General features: G+C 37.6%; 1 protein-coding gene across 11 annotated transcripts; it reads right to left on the reverse strand.

The window, feature by feature from the left end:
• Positions 1-13,918: 13,918 nt before the first annotated feature.
• LOC110890389 lies at positions 13,919-17,980 on the reverse strand. 11 transcript variants are annotated; one of them, XR_004871416.1, is made up of 7 exons: positions 17,827-17,980; positions 15,530-17,533; positions 15,216-15,303; positions 14,823-15,119; positions 14,588-14,737; positions 14,438-14,523; positions 13,919-14,353 (listed from the first exon to the last, which is right to left on the reverse strand). XR_004871416.1 is itself a non-coding variant. In XM_035979328.1 (4 exons), exons 2-4 carry the CDS (start codon positions 14,678-14,680, stop codon positions 14,146-14,148), a joined length of 387 nt encoding a protein of 128 aa, XP_035835221.1. In that variant the 5' UTR covers positions 14,681-14,737; positions 14,823-16,801; the 3' UTR covers positions 13,919-14,145. The 11 variants fall into 11 exon arrangements, 3 of the variants coding, with proteins under 3 accessions (XP_035835221.1, XP_021993680.1, XP_035835222.1); XR_004871417.1 differs by lacking the exon at positions 14,438-14,523; XR_004871411.1 differs by having other exon boundaries at positions 15,216-17,533.
• Positions 17,981-18,304: the final 324 nt, after the last annotated feature.

The following is an 18,304-nucleotide window of genomic DNA, read 5'->3' on the forward strand; positions in this document are numbered from 1 at the left end:
TGTTACACCTATGTTATACGCATTCTATGTATGCTCGTATGTTCGATTTGGTGAATCAATCTATGTTTAATCGTGATTCTTGGAAACTATGTGCGAAACTTGTAATTAATCTAAACTTATGCATGGATCGTATTTTGAACGAGAACGACACTTGATTTGATACTTATACGCATAATTATACTTGGTTTATACTCCTCGTACTTGGGTTTACCTTAAAATATGCTTTTGTGGCAAGAATGGTCCTTAAAACACCTTAAAACATCAACTACACAACTATAGGGGCTAAAATGTAATAAAAACAAACTTGTTTCCGAACCACAAAGGGCTCGCGGCCCGCGTTAACTTGCCTGGATATCCCAGGCGGGCCGCGTGGACCCCCAGGTCTGCAGAAAGGTGGACAGTTGCGACCAGCTTCGTGTTTGAGCGGGATTTCCTTGTTTAAACCGAGTTTTGGCACTTGTAAACACCTCTAATCAACCCTAATCACCTCCCTATAAGTACCCAAGGTCCTCCAAGCACTTGGACACTTTCATCACACTCAAATCTCTCAAAAACACTCTCAAGTTCCAGCAAGAATCTGCATTTTCGGACAGATTCACACTCTTGCACTAAACTTGGTATAACTTGCTCATTTCTTAACGAAATTACTTGATTCTTCTTCCTATTTGCTTGGTTAATCATGGAGGTTGATTCCTTGACTTCTCCTTGGAGAAATCAGACCTGGAATTGCTCTGAAATTGACCAAAAACTTTCTATTTTGTTACATACTTGTTTAAACTTCATCCAACTTGTGTCTAACACATCTCACACCAATGTCCTAATGCTTACAACCCCTCTTATGGTTGGTTAAGCTTAAAAACATGGTTGAGACACTTAAACAGAGGATTAAACCTCATAAACTTGCTGTTTTGTTAGGGTATTCAACCCATAAGTCATGTCAAGCTTAGACTTTGATGAATGAGTGATTGTGGAACAACTTGGGTTGTTCCAACATAAAATCCTCACATGATTTGATGATTTCTTTTAGCTTAGATTATTTACATACTAGTATTAACCCTAGTTCGTAACCCTCCTTGGTTGTCTTTACATCAAGAGAAGTGGTGAACATTCAAGGGGTCCCTAAATGGAAGCATGTTCTTCCTACCCCATACATGACATTCATGAATGACTCGAGGTGCCTAAACGAAGATCTTAATCTTCTACCTCCTACTTGAAATATTGAACTTAATAATATGTAATACTTAAATATATATATACACACATTCGAACCTTTAATATTAAACTTGTGTTTATATGTTAAAGTAGTAGAATGACATATAAGACTTAACACTCCAGATATGATTCTAATGGGCTTACTACCCATGAAATACAATATAACCCTAGTGGTTACGTAGTGTCATATAAGAGTATAAGTTAAAGATGATTATTTTGATATCATACTTTATGTTATGTTAAACTCCAAACTTGTAATCTTCCGTCATACGCCAAACTCACACACCTACGTTTCCTTGTGTAGAAGGACTAGGTGCTCCAACTTAATCCATCCACCAAACTCGCTCACGGGATTTCAAGTGGGAAAGCTTGCAACCACCGTGAGTATACTCGAACCCATTTTTACTTTTAAACACTTTGGGTGCAACATGTATTCTATATTAAACACACTTGACACTTGAAACTTATTTGAAACATGCTCCATCCATTTAAACATGAAACATGAAACTTGTGATACTTGAGACTATTTTGTGCTATGTGAACGTTTAATCCATGTGTGTAGTTCCGCCTTAACAATAGTAGCGCTATAGGGGTAATGCACCTCCCCCATCTGTAGTCGAGGGGTATTGTTAGGAGGAGACATATTAACCTCTAGTGAAACTTTGGGTTAGGTACTTTAACGCATTGGAAACTTGGGCTATCACTTGGACTGCGTAAACTAGCATGGCTGAAACTATTTTATTATGTTCATGTTGGATATGAGTTTTTATTCTATTATGCTATGTAAACAAACTTGTATACTCGCTCTTTGCTTTTGCATTGAAACTCTATTTTAATACATGTTGCAGGTTGATTATTGAAGTATGGATGATTGATGAAACAAGTTTAGGGTGGCTAGATACACACCTAAATTTATCTATCTTTTGAGGTTATGTTATTTGTTGAAACAATGTTGTTATTTCCTTTTGAATTTTGTATGACATTTAGTTTTGAAATGAAATTTGAATTTAATTAAATATTGTCACATAGTGTTATGACGTCTCTAGCAATCTTTACACACTTCGTCTCATCTCGATGTTTCCGCCATCGGTTGGGGTGTGACAAAAACCTGTTCTCTAACTTAACTAAACTGTTTTAACATGTTTAGCTCCTCACTTTTAGTATGGTGCTTGTATAGAGTCGTAAGTCAAGCGGTCTTATTAACCGCTTAGACTTTCGAACTAGACCCGTTTGGTCGATCATTAGGATCCGACCAAGCATGTTTAGTAACCATAGTTGTATAGGGGATAACCTTCCGAGGTTATACCTTATGGTCACTTCGTTTAGTTAGTTGTATGATAGGTAGTTTATATGCTTTAAGAAAATGACCAAAATGCCCTTTTTACGCATAAATTCATTTTAAGTTTAAGCATATGTAACCTAAATTTTTATATCTAAACTGATTAGGTAACATTATTAGACATGTTAAGGCATATAATACTTGTCATCGGACTAGTTAGGCAGTCCGAACGCATTTTACGCAAATGACGCGTTAACGTAGCGTAAGCTACCTAAACGGGTCGTAAGCACTTAGGTTAGGTTTCGATTTAGTATGTAGGCTTTGTTAAACCATGTCATATGAGTTCCAATACTCATTTGGTTTACGAAACCTCATCCTATCCGATCTTTCGATTTAGGTCTGGTTTATTTACGTAGTTACTTATATTAGGTGCCGATTGATTTCCGTGATCCCTCTAGCTTTGCTTGGTAGTTATTCAAGACTTCTAAGCATTCTCATGTGAGTACACAATCCCCTCTTTTACTGTTTACAACAGTTTTGGGGTGGAACACATGTGCCTACTTGTCACTTTCATGCTTTCCATGTTTTCATATCATATACTTGCTATGTTCATTAGTACACTATTAGTACATGATTTCATTATGTTTTGCTATGTATGTTCACTTAATATGCTATCCCATTGTTTTACATTTTGAACTGTTCCAACCATTTGTAACCATTTGATGTATGTGAACCATTTGTAATCATTTGATATATGTGAACCATTTGTAACCATTTGTTGATGTGAACCATTTGTAATCATTTGATATATGTGAACCATTTGTAACCATTTAGTATATGTGAACCATTTGTAACTGTTTGAATCGTTGGGTTAGGGAAGTGATTAGGTAACGGGGCCGGTGTAATGTGTTAAAAGCATGGTGGATACGCCACTGGTACTTCCTATATATAAGTGCATTTAACACATTATATATCGTTGCGTTATTTAGATCACTTGGGCAAACGATTTTGAAACGATGTCACACAATGATGTTTTCTGAATTATATAACCACACGAGTTTTATTAACGAGTTTCTATGAGATGTTTTACAATTTGATTTAATAAAACAAATGTTTTGGAGTTAAGAATCATGGCTACGAGATTTTATAAATCATTGTAGGATCGTGCGATTGACCCGAACGAGTCGTTCAGAGAGATTCTGATCTATTTCAGGTGCGGAAAACAAGAAATAGACTTAATAACAACTTGATCTTCTCTTAAAATACTCTTCTGATTGATAATATCACAATTACAATCAGGAAACACACCGGCAGCACCTCGGTATGCAAAAACACAAAAATGACAAAACTCTCTGATTTCGCTCGAGACATAACTATATATAGTATGTGTGATTCCGCTCAAAAGATACACGAGACATTTGGAGCGGAATTAGAAACTTGTGATTCCGCTCGAAAGTGTCCACTGACATTTCAAGCGGGATAAGCCTCCTCGAGCGGAATCAGCTTCTAGACCACCTAAACATGATATTATCTCGTACAATGTGCCCTAATCTATACAATCAAGGCTAAGACTCGATACAAGACGAAGTCGACAGATGTATGCACTAACAGACTCCCCCTCAGATGTTGACAAGTCTTACGTGTTGAGTCTTTGCATCTTCAGTCTTTATCAGTCTTCGGGCTTCACTCTTTCAATCTTCTCTTACATGTCTTTAGACTCCCCCTTGCGATATGCTGGCATTCCTTCAGTTCATCAGCATCATCAGCTTCAGGATCGTTGTCTGGCTTTCACAGGTCTATGATCGTTGCCTGGCTTTCTTCAATCAGAGTCCTCAGGTATGGTAACCTGGCTCTCTAAAACATAAGCTTCTCAGGATCGATCAACCTGACTTACTCTCACACAGCTTTTGATTTCAAGATCGTCACCTGGCTCTCTTCCAGCTCGGGATCTTTAAATCAGCTCATACTTAACCTGCATAATCTCAACCTCAACATAAATTTTCACACATTTAACAATTCAATATATGCACTAACACTTACTCCCTCTCAAAATTAACTATTCTCTTTGATGAATCATTTGTTAATTTGATCAGAAAATCATTTGAGTACAAACACACACACTCTCTCAAAAATTTCATCATGTTTAGCACTTGTAATTTTGAAAATCAGCTTTTCAATATCAGTTGTCGAAAATCTTTTTAAATTTTCAAAAGTTTATGCTAGAACACACTGAAAATCTTTTTGGATTTTGAAATGTAAAGAAATGCAGTAAAGAAATATTTACAGACAATATTTTTGTGAGTTTGTGTAAGAGGATCATATCAGTATACGAGACATATCACGAACACCGTTAAGCTTCATTTCATTATAAGTTTTAAACAATTCACCTAGATTGTCAGTATATTGGTCCACTTAAATTTTCACACAAAGTTCAACTGTTCTGAGATACGATATTAATGTTTTAATGACTTAAACTTATTTGCGTGTCCCACTACTTGAATATACTCCCGTATCCAGATCCCAATATTCAGTCTTACAGGTGAGTATACCACAGATGATATCTATCAGGGGTTAGGTGCGAAACCGTGAGAGCTCGGGTCAGAACTTTCATTCAGCAGAGAGATGACGGCTCGACTTTTGGTGTGTCCACTTTAGAGGATCTTTTGTTACAACAGCAATGACTATCAATTTTATTGTTTCATCAATTTGCTGAAGGCTACGCTTTTTCAAGCTTTTGCATAAAGTATTATACGGGGACTAGGTCAGTATTTCCATACAGCAGAAGTCCCTGGATAATACCCCAGATATCACTGAGCATAAAGACCTAGTATCTCAGAAAGAGGGATCTTTCAAACAAGATTTCAGGGGTTACCTATATATCCAAGAAGTTGTTACCCACAAAATAAGCAAGTTTGAATTTTTAGATTTATATCTCGTCACAATTTACTAAATGTGTAAAAACCTACTGACATATCCGCAATGAGATTGTTTATCACATTTTATCTTTCCAATTCTTTAGCATGTTGTGACAGTCTACTGATGTACAATCATTTCCTCTTATATACAACAAAACTCATTTTTTAATTTTATCATGTTTTTGGCTTTTTCAAATTTTCTAATGTTGTTGGATTTTCTGGAAATTTTTTTTCTACTCCCCCTAAAATGCAAACACATTTAAAAGAAATTTGAAAACAAACTAAGCTCTTGACCCACTTAAATAAACTTAAAACAAACTGTACAAATAAAGTGACAACCGATATCAAATCGCATCAATTCGCCATCCACTTAGGCATAAACAATCAGAACTCCCCCTTTCAACAAACTATTTTCTCATTTAGATTTCAAAACACTTAAGTTTGTTTTAATCAAAATGATTTTTCCGGAAAATAAGTTTGTTATAACCACTTGTAGGTTTACTTGTAAGTTAGGAGCATGATTCATCATACTGTTCATAAATCACTTGTATGAAGATTTCATCAAGTTCAACTCAATGACCTTGACGAATCCTTTGTACCAATTGTAAGTAAAACACTTGTATCTCATGTAGGAATAAACCTCTACACAAACCATTTTACCAATCAAGATGCCGATTCCAGCTTCACACTTACCAACCTGGAAGCTCCGGTGTAGTCCTTTAACCTGTAAAATTTCAACAATTTTCAAATCTTTCACAAAAACACTTTACAAGAATGATGCCGGTTCCTGATCCACGATTACAAACTTGGGATCTCCGGCATAGTCAGATGTTTTAAGGAAAAAGAATTTCCACCCAAGTCTGACCAACCTTGGGTGTTGTCAGCTCTTTTAGCTCTTGCTCAGTCGGGTTAAAAGTTGCCTTTTTAGTTGCGTAAAAATCTTTAATCCCTTTTGCTTTACCATCAAGCATTTTCCCAAAAATTTTCTTAACATTCCCATTGAATGTTTTCTCGACATCAAACTCATTTTTCTCAGAATAAAACTGATCTGAGATTTCAACCTTACCAACTTTCTGTTTAATCTCTTTAAACTTCAGTGATGGAAACTCATCATCATTCACTGAAACCTGTGGCTCTTCTGGCTTTGTGGAACCAGAATCATCGCCGACTTTCTCTTCAGACTTCTTGACAACCCATACTTGGTTGTTCTTTGCTTTCTTTTTGTAAAAATTCTTTTTAGAACACTCACCAACCTCATAAGTTGAATTTTCAAAAATTTTAAATTTTTCGGTTGGTAGTTCAACATCAACAACTCTTTCTTTTAATTTCTCAGAAACTCCCTGTTTTGTCTTGGCATTTTTCGGGCAGTTCCATGCAATGTGACCAGCTTCATTGCATTTGAAACAGGTTCGAGTCTCTCTTGGAGAAAACACTCCAGTTCCATTCCTTTTCTTTTCAGCAAGAAACTCCTGGTTTGATTGTCTCCAGAACGGTTTCTTCTGTTCTTCTTCTGCACTCCCACCTGAAACAAATTCTGTTTTTGTTTTGGAATTTTTCTCATTTTTATAGTTTTCTGGTGGAATAAAACCTAAACCTTTCTTTTTGTAGCTACCATTATGGTTTGGTTTCTTTTGAAAACCAAAACCAGAATTGTAACCCTTTTTCTTGTTTAAACGTTGTTGAACTCTTGAAGTGTATTTTTTAGGTTTTTCAGTAAGACTTAAATCTTTTATTTCAGAAATATTAATTTCTGTCATTTTGAAAACCTTTTTGATCATTTCAACTCGAACACTTCTTATTGGAAATTCTTTGTTACAGTATAATTTGTCAGAATCATTTAAAGTATATGCAACTTCAAATGTTTCATCATTCAAATTTTTCTTTGATAACAAAAATTATTTACTATAAGACCGTTTAACCGACGATTTTGGACACTTGACTGACGAATTTGACCCTCCAGACTCAGACTTTGACTCGGACTCCTCATCAGTATCCAACACCTGATCGACCACCCTTTTGATTAACTCAGACTCATGATCAGTGTCAGATGATGTGAAAGTGACATCAATATTTTCTGGTAATTCATCAGTTGTGTCGGTTTTTAACTTTATATTGACTGCTTTTTCAACTTGCTCCTCATTTGGTTTCCTGGGAGAATAACCTTCCCAGATCGGAGGCGGACACTTGTTATAGCTAACAGTCGGTTTCTTACCACTGTCTTTCTTCTTTGGCTTGTCCTCTTGGAAAGCTTCCATACCTGCAATAGTTGGATAAATTCTATCAATAAGATAATCAGAACTAGAGTAACTCTGCAATAAACGTCTAATTCTCTCATTCTCGATCTTCTCAGTTTCCAACTCTTGCTTCCATTTAGCACTTTCTTCGATGTAGAAATTTATAGCTTTCGGATTTGTCATCATAACAGCATTCATCATCGTTAGTGCTTGTTCTCTTTCAGAATTTGTCTTTTGAAGACCAGTTACAGTTTTGTCCAAGACATCATAAGATTCTTTCACATAGTTGAGATTAAACAATAACTGCTCTTTCATCTGCTCATACTTAGCCATCTTCTCGTCTTAGACTGCACATTCTTTGCAAGGTTATGGCTTGATGACTTCTACAATTTTTTCTACTTCGATGATTTTCTCAATTTCTATAATCTTCTCAACTTCAATCGCTTTCTCTGCTTCGATCACCTTTTCTACTTCATCAACCTGCTCAGTCTCAACAATCTCCTTAGCAACACTTTTAGCATCATCACTTTTAGCAACACTTTCAGCCTTCATTTCTTGTTATTCTTTTGCAGCTCGTTTCTCCTTTAGCATTTCCATGCGATCTGCAAAATAAAAATGAAAACTTTCAGGAGACAGATGAGATTTTGCAATATTAATTTGTTTTTCTTCCTCATCATCACTGTTGTCATCTGTTGGTGACTGATCAAACTCTACAGATTTTTCAGAACTATCATCTGATGAACCAGTATCAGATGGAGTTTGATAAAAAACAATTTCTTTTTCTGAACTTGCATCATTTTGTGAACTTTCATCTGCACTCAGTGAGCTTTCATCAGATACAACAGATTCTTCCTCCACATTCTTCACAGTCTCACCAATAGACTTCATCCATTTGGCAAACATGTCTGGTTCTTTAACGATCTTAGCAATGAACGCTTTAAATTCTCCTTTTTCATCAACAAACATGTCCCAGCTAAAGCCATCAGGTAATCTTTCATCATCCTGATTGACTAAGCAGACTTTGCTTTCGGATGCTATGTATTTATTCCAGTTAAAATCCACCAAACATGCTCTTTTTGAATCCTCAATCACCTTTCTACCATGAGCCACCTGTGGTTCTTGCTATTGTTGCTGACCAACTTGCTGATAAATGGCTTTCCGGTAGTAGTCATCTTTTCCAAATGGATTCTTCACATCACTAGCTTCCCTATTCTTGCATTCCCGTTTAAAATGGCCTTTCTCCCTGCATTTAAAACAAGTAACTTTAGATTTATCGAAACCTAAAGTAGAAACATGTGCATCAAGAAAGTCATTTCTCCCAGTAATCAGTTTGAACTTTTCAGCTCGTCTAAGAACACTAGCTAGACACCATTTGATGTCCATTAGTTCCATCTCTTCGGCGTCTATCTGATCGTAATCCTCCTATGTGAGCATAGGATTTCCGATCCGCCTTGCGACCAAACCTTCATAAGATAACAACACAGAACCGAGTAAAGCCATGTGATCTGTTGCAACTTCTTCAGAAAAACTTTGGCCATCTGGAAGATTCAAAGAAATGTTGCACTGGATCACATAACCATTTCCAGTTTTCGTGCTCTGAGAATGAAAGCTTGTAGTTGAATCTTTCGGATTAACACTTGGATAAGAAGAAAAACTACTGCTTTTGGTTGAACTCTGATCAACTTTTTCCATTGAATCCCTAGCACTAAAAGCAGTTTGGATCTTTGGGCCTCTTTCAGCTTCTGGAACACTACCTTTGTAGTACATTTTTACATCCTGTTGACCGTTTGGACTGTTCATCCTCGCGGTCTTCTGCTGTTCCAAATCCTGACCCTCAATCTTCTCGATAAACTGAGAAATTGTTAACCCATCATACACCCCAGTGTTCTTCAAGATCATCAAGTATGTTCCCCATTCCTTTTGCGGTAACGCGTCAGCTAACTTGTCTACCCACTCTTCACAATCTTTAGTTATACTAAGCATCGACATGGATCGCACTAAGTGGCAATACCGTTCAATCAACTTCTTTGTATCTTCACCGGGTAAACTTGTGAACAAATCAAACTCTTTCTTGAGCAATGCCTTCTTGCTTTTAATCATGTGTCCACTTCCCTCAAACTTGATTCGAAGAGCATCCCAAATTGACTTTGAAGTTTTATCGTGCTGAAGCAATATGAATATGTCTTCTTTGATGGCTTGCTGTAATAAGCTGATCATCATTTTCTCAGCTTTGTACATATCCAGTTCCTGAACAGTAAACTCAGATATAGCTTTCTCAACTTGTAGATTAGTCCGTGGCAAGACATACTTTTTCAAAATACACTCCCATGATCTCAAAGGGTTTGCCTGAACCCAGTTTTCGGATCTTTCCATCCGTAATATTCCTCAATGCTCATTAGTTTCGGGGGTTTTTGGGTAGTTCCTGTTTCATTTTCCAAATTCATGGCTTGAGCAATGACAGCCGGAGTAGACGATGTAGCAAACGCGTTGTAGAACTCGTTATCCATTTTTCAATAGCACGTATTTCAAAAACAGATATTTCAAGCAAAATAGCAAACAACCCTTCTTGAGCGAAATCACTAAATTTCAATTTGGAGCGGAATCACAACATACAATGGAGCGAAATCAGAAGTTTGGTACTCTGGAGCGAAATCAGACAAATAGTTGGAGCGGAATCTCTGATTAGATAGCTTGGAGCGGAATCAAAAAAGAACTTTGAAGCGGAATCAACTCTTTTTAACGGAAACAGGTAGTTTCAAGCGGAATTACCCAAACATGATCAGTATCTTGAGCGAAATCAATAAGAGTCAGTTCGAGCGGAATCAGTTCCGGGGTCCATTTTGTCCATTTTTAAGCCGTATTTTACCATGAAACTTTCAAGGGTTTGTCTATGTTCAATTTTATACAATCTGTGAAAATTTGATATGGTTTTGACCGATAAATTTTGTTCTGATGACGAAAGAAGGTGTAGAAGATAGAAAATGCAATCAAAAACAGATGTAGTCTGCAGAACTCCTCCTCCTGAGCTCTGATACCAATTGTAGGATCGTGCGATTGACCCGAACGAGAGGTTCTGATCTATTTCAGGTGCGGAAAACAAGAAATAGACTTAATAACAGCTTGATCTTCTCTTAAAATACAATCAGGAAACACACCGGCAGCACCTCGGTATGCAAAAACACAAAAATGACAAAACTCTCTGATTTCGCTCGAGACACAACTATATATAGTATGTGTGATTCCGCTCGAAAGATACACGAGACATTTGGAGCGGAATTAGAAACTTGTGATTCCGCTCGAAAGTGTCCACTGACATTTCAAGCGGAATAAGCCTCCTCGAGCGGAATCAGCTTCTAGACCACCTAAACATGATATTATCTCGTACAATGTGCCCTAATCTATACAATCTAGTCTAAGACTCGATACAAGACGAAGTCGACAGATGTATGCACTAACAATCATATCCAACTTGATTTGAGTTGGTTAATTATGTCGCAATACTATACTTTTCAAAATAAGGTTTTTAAATATGTATTGCAAAATGTAAAACAAGCCATGAATCTGACACTCATATAAAACCTATGTACTCGCCGGTATTTTTATGCTGACGTATTTTCACATGTGTTTCAGGTACCATAGTTGATGATGTTTGATGATGATATTTGTGTACGCTCACATAGGAAAGGACGAGGCCTTAGTGACTTAATAACAATGGAAGTCTATTTGTTCATGTTTTGTTTCTAATTCCAATGTAATGTAATACATTTAATTCAATAAAACGAAACTATTTAATGCATGGTTGTGAAACAATGATTCTGTTACAACACTCCCCGACGTTTCCGCCACGTTTTATTGTTTTACGTGGTCGGGGTGTGACACTCGCGGGCCGCGTAAGACTTAGGGATAGTCTACACTGGCCGCGATAGATCAAAGATCACTGGATAAGCATTCAGGCCACCTGTCCAACACACGACGGACCTACCTGTGACAGGCTAGCCCTAATCATAGAATTGGTGGCCCTCGCGGGCCGCGTAAGGTCTTGTTAAGGTTTACGCGGGCCGCGTAAAACCTAAAATGTTGCTATAAATTGCCTATTCATGGGACTTGCTTCTGTGTTCGAAAATTTAGTTTAAAACGTCCATATTCTGCTTAAAAACGAGTGTTAAGGCATCAAGACGCTGCTACGATTACAGGGTGTTAACTCGATCACTGCTACGATACAATGTCCGATCATTTGAAACCGATCCGATGGATGTTTAAGTGCTGCCCGTATTTGGGCTATACTTTGTCATTCGTCGTGAGGGTTTTGATTTCGTGATTTTATCGTAAATGTTGTATTAAGTTACTGACCTAGTTTCGTGTGCATTGTTATTTAACTAGGTTACAAGGTCAAATCAGTAGGCAAGGTTCTGTCCAGTTAAACTTGCAATGTGAGTCATTCTCTTTTTATCAAATCGTTTTCCCAAAACCCTACTTGTTTTCAAAGTTATAATTACAGGGATTAAGTCTTTCTAATCTACAATTACTGCCGGTATGTGGGGTTTTATATACATTACTAGATACCCGTCACCATTGGACAACGGGTTAGCCAATGGGTGATCTGACCATAGTCACAGATACGGTCGAGTGACAACTACCGATTTGGGGTAATTGGTTGATAGAAACAATATAATCACCCTTAATACTGTATATTATAACAATGTGTCATTTTGTGCTAATTGAGAGACTCACCAGTATTTCCCCGCTGATAAAATCTTTTTAAACATGTTTCAAGTGATCTGCTGTGATCCAGGAAAAGTGTCGTGTAGCACTACAAGCTTGAAGAAGTGGCTCAATAAAATAAATAAATATGTTTTGTAAAACAGGGAATTTCCTCGTGAAACTTCCTTTTTTTTAAATTATGGGGTTTGTCCCAAATTTGTGAAATAAAATAAACCGGGTATTTTCAAGCCTAAACGATCCTGTTAATATTTCCACTGCCAAATTAAATACAAATACCACGGGTTTCTGTCCCGCGGCTCCTGAAACGGGTCACACCGGGCCGCGGGTCGTCAGACGTGCACCGAGAAGTCTATTATAGGGTGGTCTCGTTGGCCCGGCCCATGCCTTGGGCCAAGATATATCGGCCTGTAAACTTTTCTAGAAACTTGTTTTTGATCATAAACAATATGGCTAGGCAGTTTTAAAGCACAAAAAAGCGGGCTGTAGCAGCTCATTCGACCGTTTTTTCATCGACCAGAGCATGCACCAAGAAGTCTATTATAGGACGATCTCATTGGCCACGCCCGTGCCTTGGGCCGAGTGATATCAGCCCGTAAACTTTTTTAAAAACCAATTTTTGATCATAAACAACATGGTTGGACAGTTTTAAAGCCCAAAAACGCGGGCCATAACACGGCCCATTGGACCGTTTTTTCATCGACCCGAACGTGCACCGAGAGGTCTGTATAGGATGGTCTCGTTGGCCCGGCCCGTGAGTTGGGCCGAGAGATATCGGCCTGTGAACTTTTCTAAAAACCTGTTTTGATAATAAACAGAATGGCTAGGCAGTTTTAAAGCCCAAAAAAGCAAGTTGTAACATGGCCCATTGCACCGTTTTTTATCGACCCGAACGTGCACCGAGAGGACTGTTTAGGAAGATCTCGTTGGCATGGCCCGTGCCTTGGGCCGAGAGATATGACCCATTTCTAAAAAAACTGTTTTTGATCATAAAATCATGGCTAGGCAGTTTTAAAGCCCAAAAAAGCGGGTAGTAGCACGGCCCATTGGACCGCTTTTTCATCGACCGGAATGTGCAACGAGAAGTCTGTTATAGGACGGTCTCGTTGGCCCGGCTCTTGCCTTGGGCCGAGAGATATCAGCTCGTAAACTTTTCTAGAAACCTGTTTTTGATCATAAACAGCATGGCTAGGCAGTTTTAAAGCCAAAAAAGCAGGCGGTAAAACGACCCATTGGACCTTTTTTTCATCGACCCAAACGTGCACCGAGAGGTTTGTTATAGGACGGTCTCGTTAACCCGGCCAGTGCCTTGGCTAAGAGATATCGGCACATAAACTTTTCTAAAAACCTGTTTTTGAATATAAACAGCATGGCTAGGTAGTTTTAGAGCCCAAAAAAGCGGGTCGTAACATGGCCCATTAGACCATTTTTTTCATCGCCTCGAACGTGCACCAAGTGGGCTGTTAGAAGACGATCTCGTTGGCTCAGCCCGTGCCTTTGCCCGATAGATATCGGGCCATAAACTTTTGTAAAAACCTATTTTCATCACAAACGTATAATAACAAAAACAAATTCTGATGATATATAAAACCAAAATGTAATGTAGTTATGTATTATACAACTTGTACATCATGATCATTTTCCATTGACGTGCATGTTGAGACAATATCAAAGTTTTTGGGTAAGAGACTATCATAGAATAATATTTCAAGCCTTTGCCTCATTTGGTACGCAACCGTAGCGGTGTCTCCTTCTTGACACATGGGTTGCTTGTTGATCATCCTTTCTAGGAAAATGCAAACCCAAACCCCGCAATCTCCCAACACCCCTGATTCTTGAGGGACTTATCGGGGTAAACCACCATGAACGGGAAAGACATCTTCAATGGCTTATCCGCATAGTAGCCGTTGATGCGTAGCCGTTTGTCGAAGGCAAAGTATATATGAAAAATGACTTCTATTCTACCTTTCTTCAAAGTTACACTCTCCAATAGACTACACATGTAGACATATGTAAGATAAGCATTGATTAAAAAAATCAATATATAGTGGCATATGTACTATAGAATTATCAAGAACCTGCCATATATTGTAAGAGTTTCATCGTGAAGGTTGAACACCCCCAAAAACCAATGTAAGTTTCTAATATTCAACGGAACATAAACCTATACAAGCATTAAAATGCCATTTTTAGCTATATAAAGTGTTTAACATTGAAATATAAGTTACCTCGTCAAGTTTGGTAATTCGTGGAACAGGGTACATGAAGCCATCGAAATAACACTTCAACTTCCGGGTCGACTCACAGTCAAATACGGTCATTTGGAAATACGGTGGTAGAATGGTCCAACGGTCGGTTTATTGCCTCGATTCATACATCTTAATCATCCAACCGTATAAATGTTGTTTTTAATAAATTATATTAATTAAAAATAATAAAAAAGAGAAAAATTATTTTGCTTACATCATCGCTTAACCAACCGGACTCGTCGTCGCCCAGCAACGACCTCCAAAATTCTGGGCCAACTTTCCCACCTACCGTTTTGCTAAGCCTCCGAAGCGTTGAATCTGTTTTGGATACTAAAGAAAGCTCATTGGTATACGAATCCCTGATCATTTTTAGTTTCTTTCTGTACTCTCTAATCTTCTATTCTGTCTCCGTGACACCTTGTTCAACACAACAAAAAGGTGATAGCATACACATAGCCGGATTTAATAACCTTTCTAATCGAGGCAAATCTGCAATCTCGTCTTCATTGAACTAACAAATTGCATACAAAAAAATAATACACAAACTACCATTAACAACAGGCAAATGATTTATAAGCCGAATAAAATTTTTTGTATTATAACTTACAAGAGAATCGGGCGGTTGCAATTTGTCTGTTGATACATGATAAACACCAACATCATTGTAGTTAACGAACGAACGAGTCGACTTCCGCCTACATATGTAACTGTAAGTCATAAACATCATTAAATTATATAATTAATTTAAGGTAATTTAAATGCCTAAATCGTTGCAATATAACACAACGTTACCTTTTCGAAGGCATGAACACTACCTTGATCACCATTTTGATTCGTTAGTTGTGTAAATTGTTGCAATATAACATATAAACATATTAAAATAATTCACCATTACATAAACATATTAAATTTCACCCTTACCTTTGACTTTATTAGCCAAGTAAGCTTCTCGTTGTTCGCATCTAGCCGATCGTCCAATAGTGATTTAAATTTTTCTACTATAAATAATTGTAATTCATCCTCAATTGAATAATTGACTCTGGCATGATTTCCAGACCTTCTTTTTTTGGTTGTTGGGTGCCCATGTGGATCGACGATCCAAAACCCTTAAACCCATTAGCAACGCGATCATTTTGTTATTGAAAACCACTAGTGTGCATCGTCTCGGCATCGGGTTGCATGTTAGGTGGTATCTGCTTCACTAACCGAATACTCTCCGAATATTGCATACTAGATATGTACCACTCAGTCTGCATCTAGTTACTAGTGGCAATTAAGGATTGAATTGGATGGTAATATTCATTCTTCATGTTAAATAGTAAATTTTATATCAACCTATTTCTTCTATTACTAAAAACAATATACATTCCCAAGATAAAACAAATATGAACAAATACCATCTTTAACGTCTTTAACGATTCAAAAATTCGCTCAACGGTGAACTTGTAATCCTTTTTCCTGGCCCCCAACTTAAAAATCTGGGAATTTCTTCCTTTTTATATAATTTAGCCATCTCCTTAAATTTTGGAAACATTTCTAAAATACAAATATGCACAACGGTGTTATTTATTATATAAGAACATAGGATTGATTACTCAATCAAACCTTGTACCTTGAATGTCCGCACGCAACCAGGCAACGAAAACCCTATGTTACCTTCTTGGGGTCGACGAGTCATATCATAAATATGCTAATATGTGCTCTCCGAAAGATAACTAACCCACGAATACTGGTTCCATGCTGCCAAATCAACCAGATTCATCACCTTTTTACCAATAGTTTCGTAGCTTTGGGTACCTTTCAAACCTAACACTGGTAACATCAAAAGGCAGATACGAACACAATCATCCTCACCATATTCTGACCTGTCTTATTCGAACAGTTCGTCTCAATGTTTTCAGAACTGGACCGGAGGTCGACCCGGTCATCTTAGGGGGTCAAAGGTCGGACCGGTCCGACCGGTTCAACCGGATTTAAGACCCGGATTATGTCATAAATTATATAAAAAATATATATAAAATATAGAGATCAATTAGTCTTTGATGCTTCCAATGGTTCCTTCTTTATTATTATTTTGATTGAATTTTAGTGTATTTTTATCAAAATATACTTCAAAACATGCACTCATAAATATAAAAATAATAGCAATTAGCAAGTTATGATAAAAGAAAAAAAAAAAAAAAAAAAAAAAAAAAAAAAACTTATATCAAGTAATAATATAGTTAATTAATTCAAAATCTTTAAACTTGAAATGACAAATAAAACATATAAACAAATAATCGGTACACATGAAATAATTTATGTCACCTTTAGTAATTAAATAATAAAAAAATAAAAGAAAAACAAAAATAACTTACATTTATGATGGCTTTTGCATTTGCAGAGGATTTGACAATTTCCCAGAGAAAGTATTGACATTTCATGATGGCTAGGCTCGTTTTTCAAAGCCCATGCTAATATTAATATTTAATCAAATAATATTACCCAGATAAATTATCTTCTTTCTCATCTGCAAGCTAAAACTAAGAAGTGATACCAGTGGCTTCCTATTTCAACACCGTCGATTGTTGCCTGCCGCACAGTCGTCCGGGCGAAAAACGTTCAGCATCTCCTTTTCTTTTAGTTCTAGTGTTTTACAGAAAACAGACGAGGGATCAACCATAAAAATTCTTTTAGGGGTGGGTACTCCGGTAAGCATAGATTTTGCTGGCCGGAAGAAAAACTCCGGCACCGCAACCTTATTCTCTCTTCCCCTTCTTTCCGGCCCGACCTTAACTAGACAAACCGCCGGCCCGACCTCCGGGTCAATGTTGAAACGGGTTAAATGCAAGAACCGGCCCGGTGATGTTTCCGGCTCCCGGCCGGCCCGGTCCAGGTTTTAAAACATTGGTTCGTTTAGATGACGTTGTTTGACCTCGCGTTTGCCTGGGAAAAATCGAGATTTGAACGAATTAGGTGTTTCATTGAATATCGTATTTGGGAACTGTCCAAATCTGAACCCAGTTATAAGACAAAACTATATGGGGGATAAAATGCAAAAACTCATTGCTGAACACATAACATATTCCCTCGCTAGGGTTTTAAGTGGGCACCTGATGTCGTGTAACACCGAGCAAAAGTGGACTTTCACACATCAGAGACTCAAGATCCAAATAAGAAAATTTATAAAAACCATACAACAAAAATTAATAAACCGATAATAAAACATGATTAATTACCTAATTACCAGAAGGAGCTGGATTGTCCAGCAATGCAGCCGCAGTTTGCATGAGTTTGTCTTCAATGTTCATGGGGTCTGTATTGTTCATGGATGGGATCAGTCATCAAACCAATAATCCGAATTCATCGTCTGTGGTCCTATGAGAGCGATTGGCGAAAACGGGTCGGGTCGGATCGTCTTCATGTGAGGGAATCTAAATCAAATGCGGGTCGGATCTTTTACGAGGGATTGAATCTGATCTGATCTTCTTCGTTTGTGAGGATTAACGGGTCGGAGCTCCGTCGTTGGTGGTCCTTGTTACCTGATTGTGGTTGCGTCGATGATGAACACCGAAGAATCACCATAAGTGGTCCCTGTTACCTAATGCGTCTTCCAGACGCTTCCTCTACTGGACCCTATGAACCGTATGCCTCACAGACGCATGGGATGCGTCGGCCGAAAATTGAAGTGTCAAGGACGCATATGATGCGTCCGGA

This window comes from Helianthus annuus, chromosome 11 (assembly GCF_002127325.2).
Source record: "Helianthus annuus cultivar XRQ/B chromosome 11, HanXRQr2.0-SUNRISE, whole genome shotgun sequence".
Classification (NCBI taxonomy): Eukaryota; Viridiplantae; Streptophyta; class Magnoliopsida; order Asterales; family Asteraceae; genus Helianthus; species Helianthus annuus.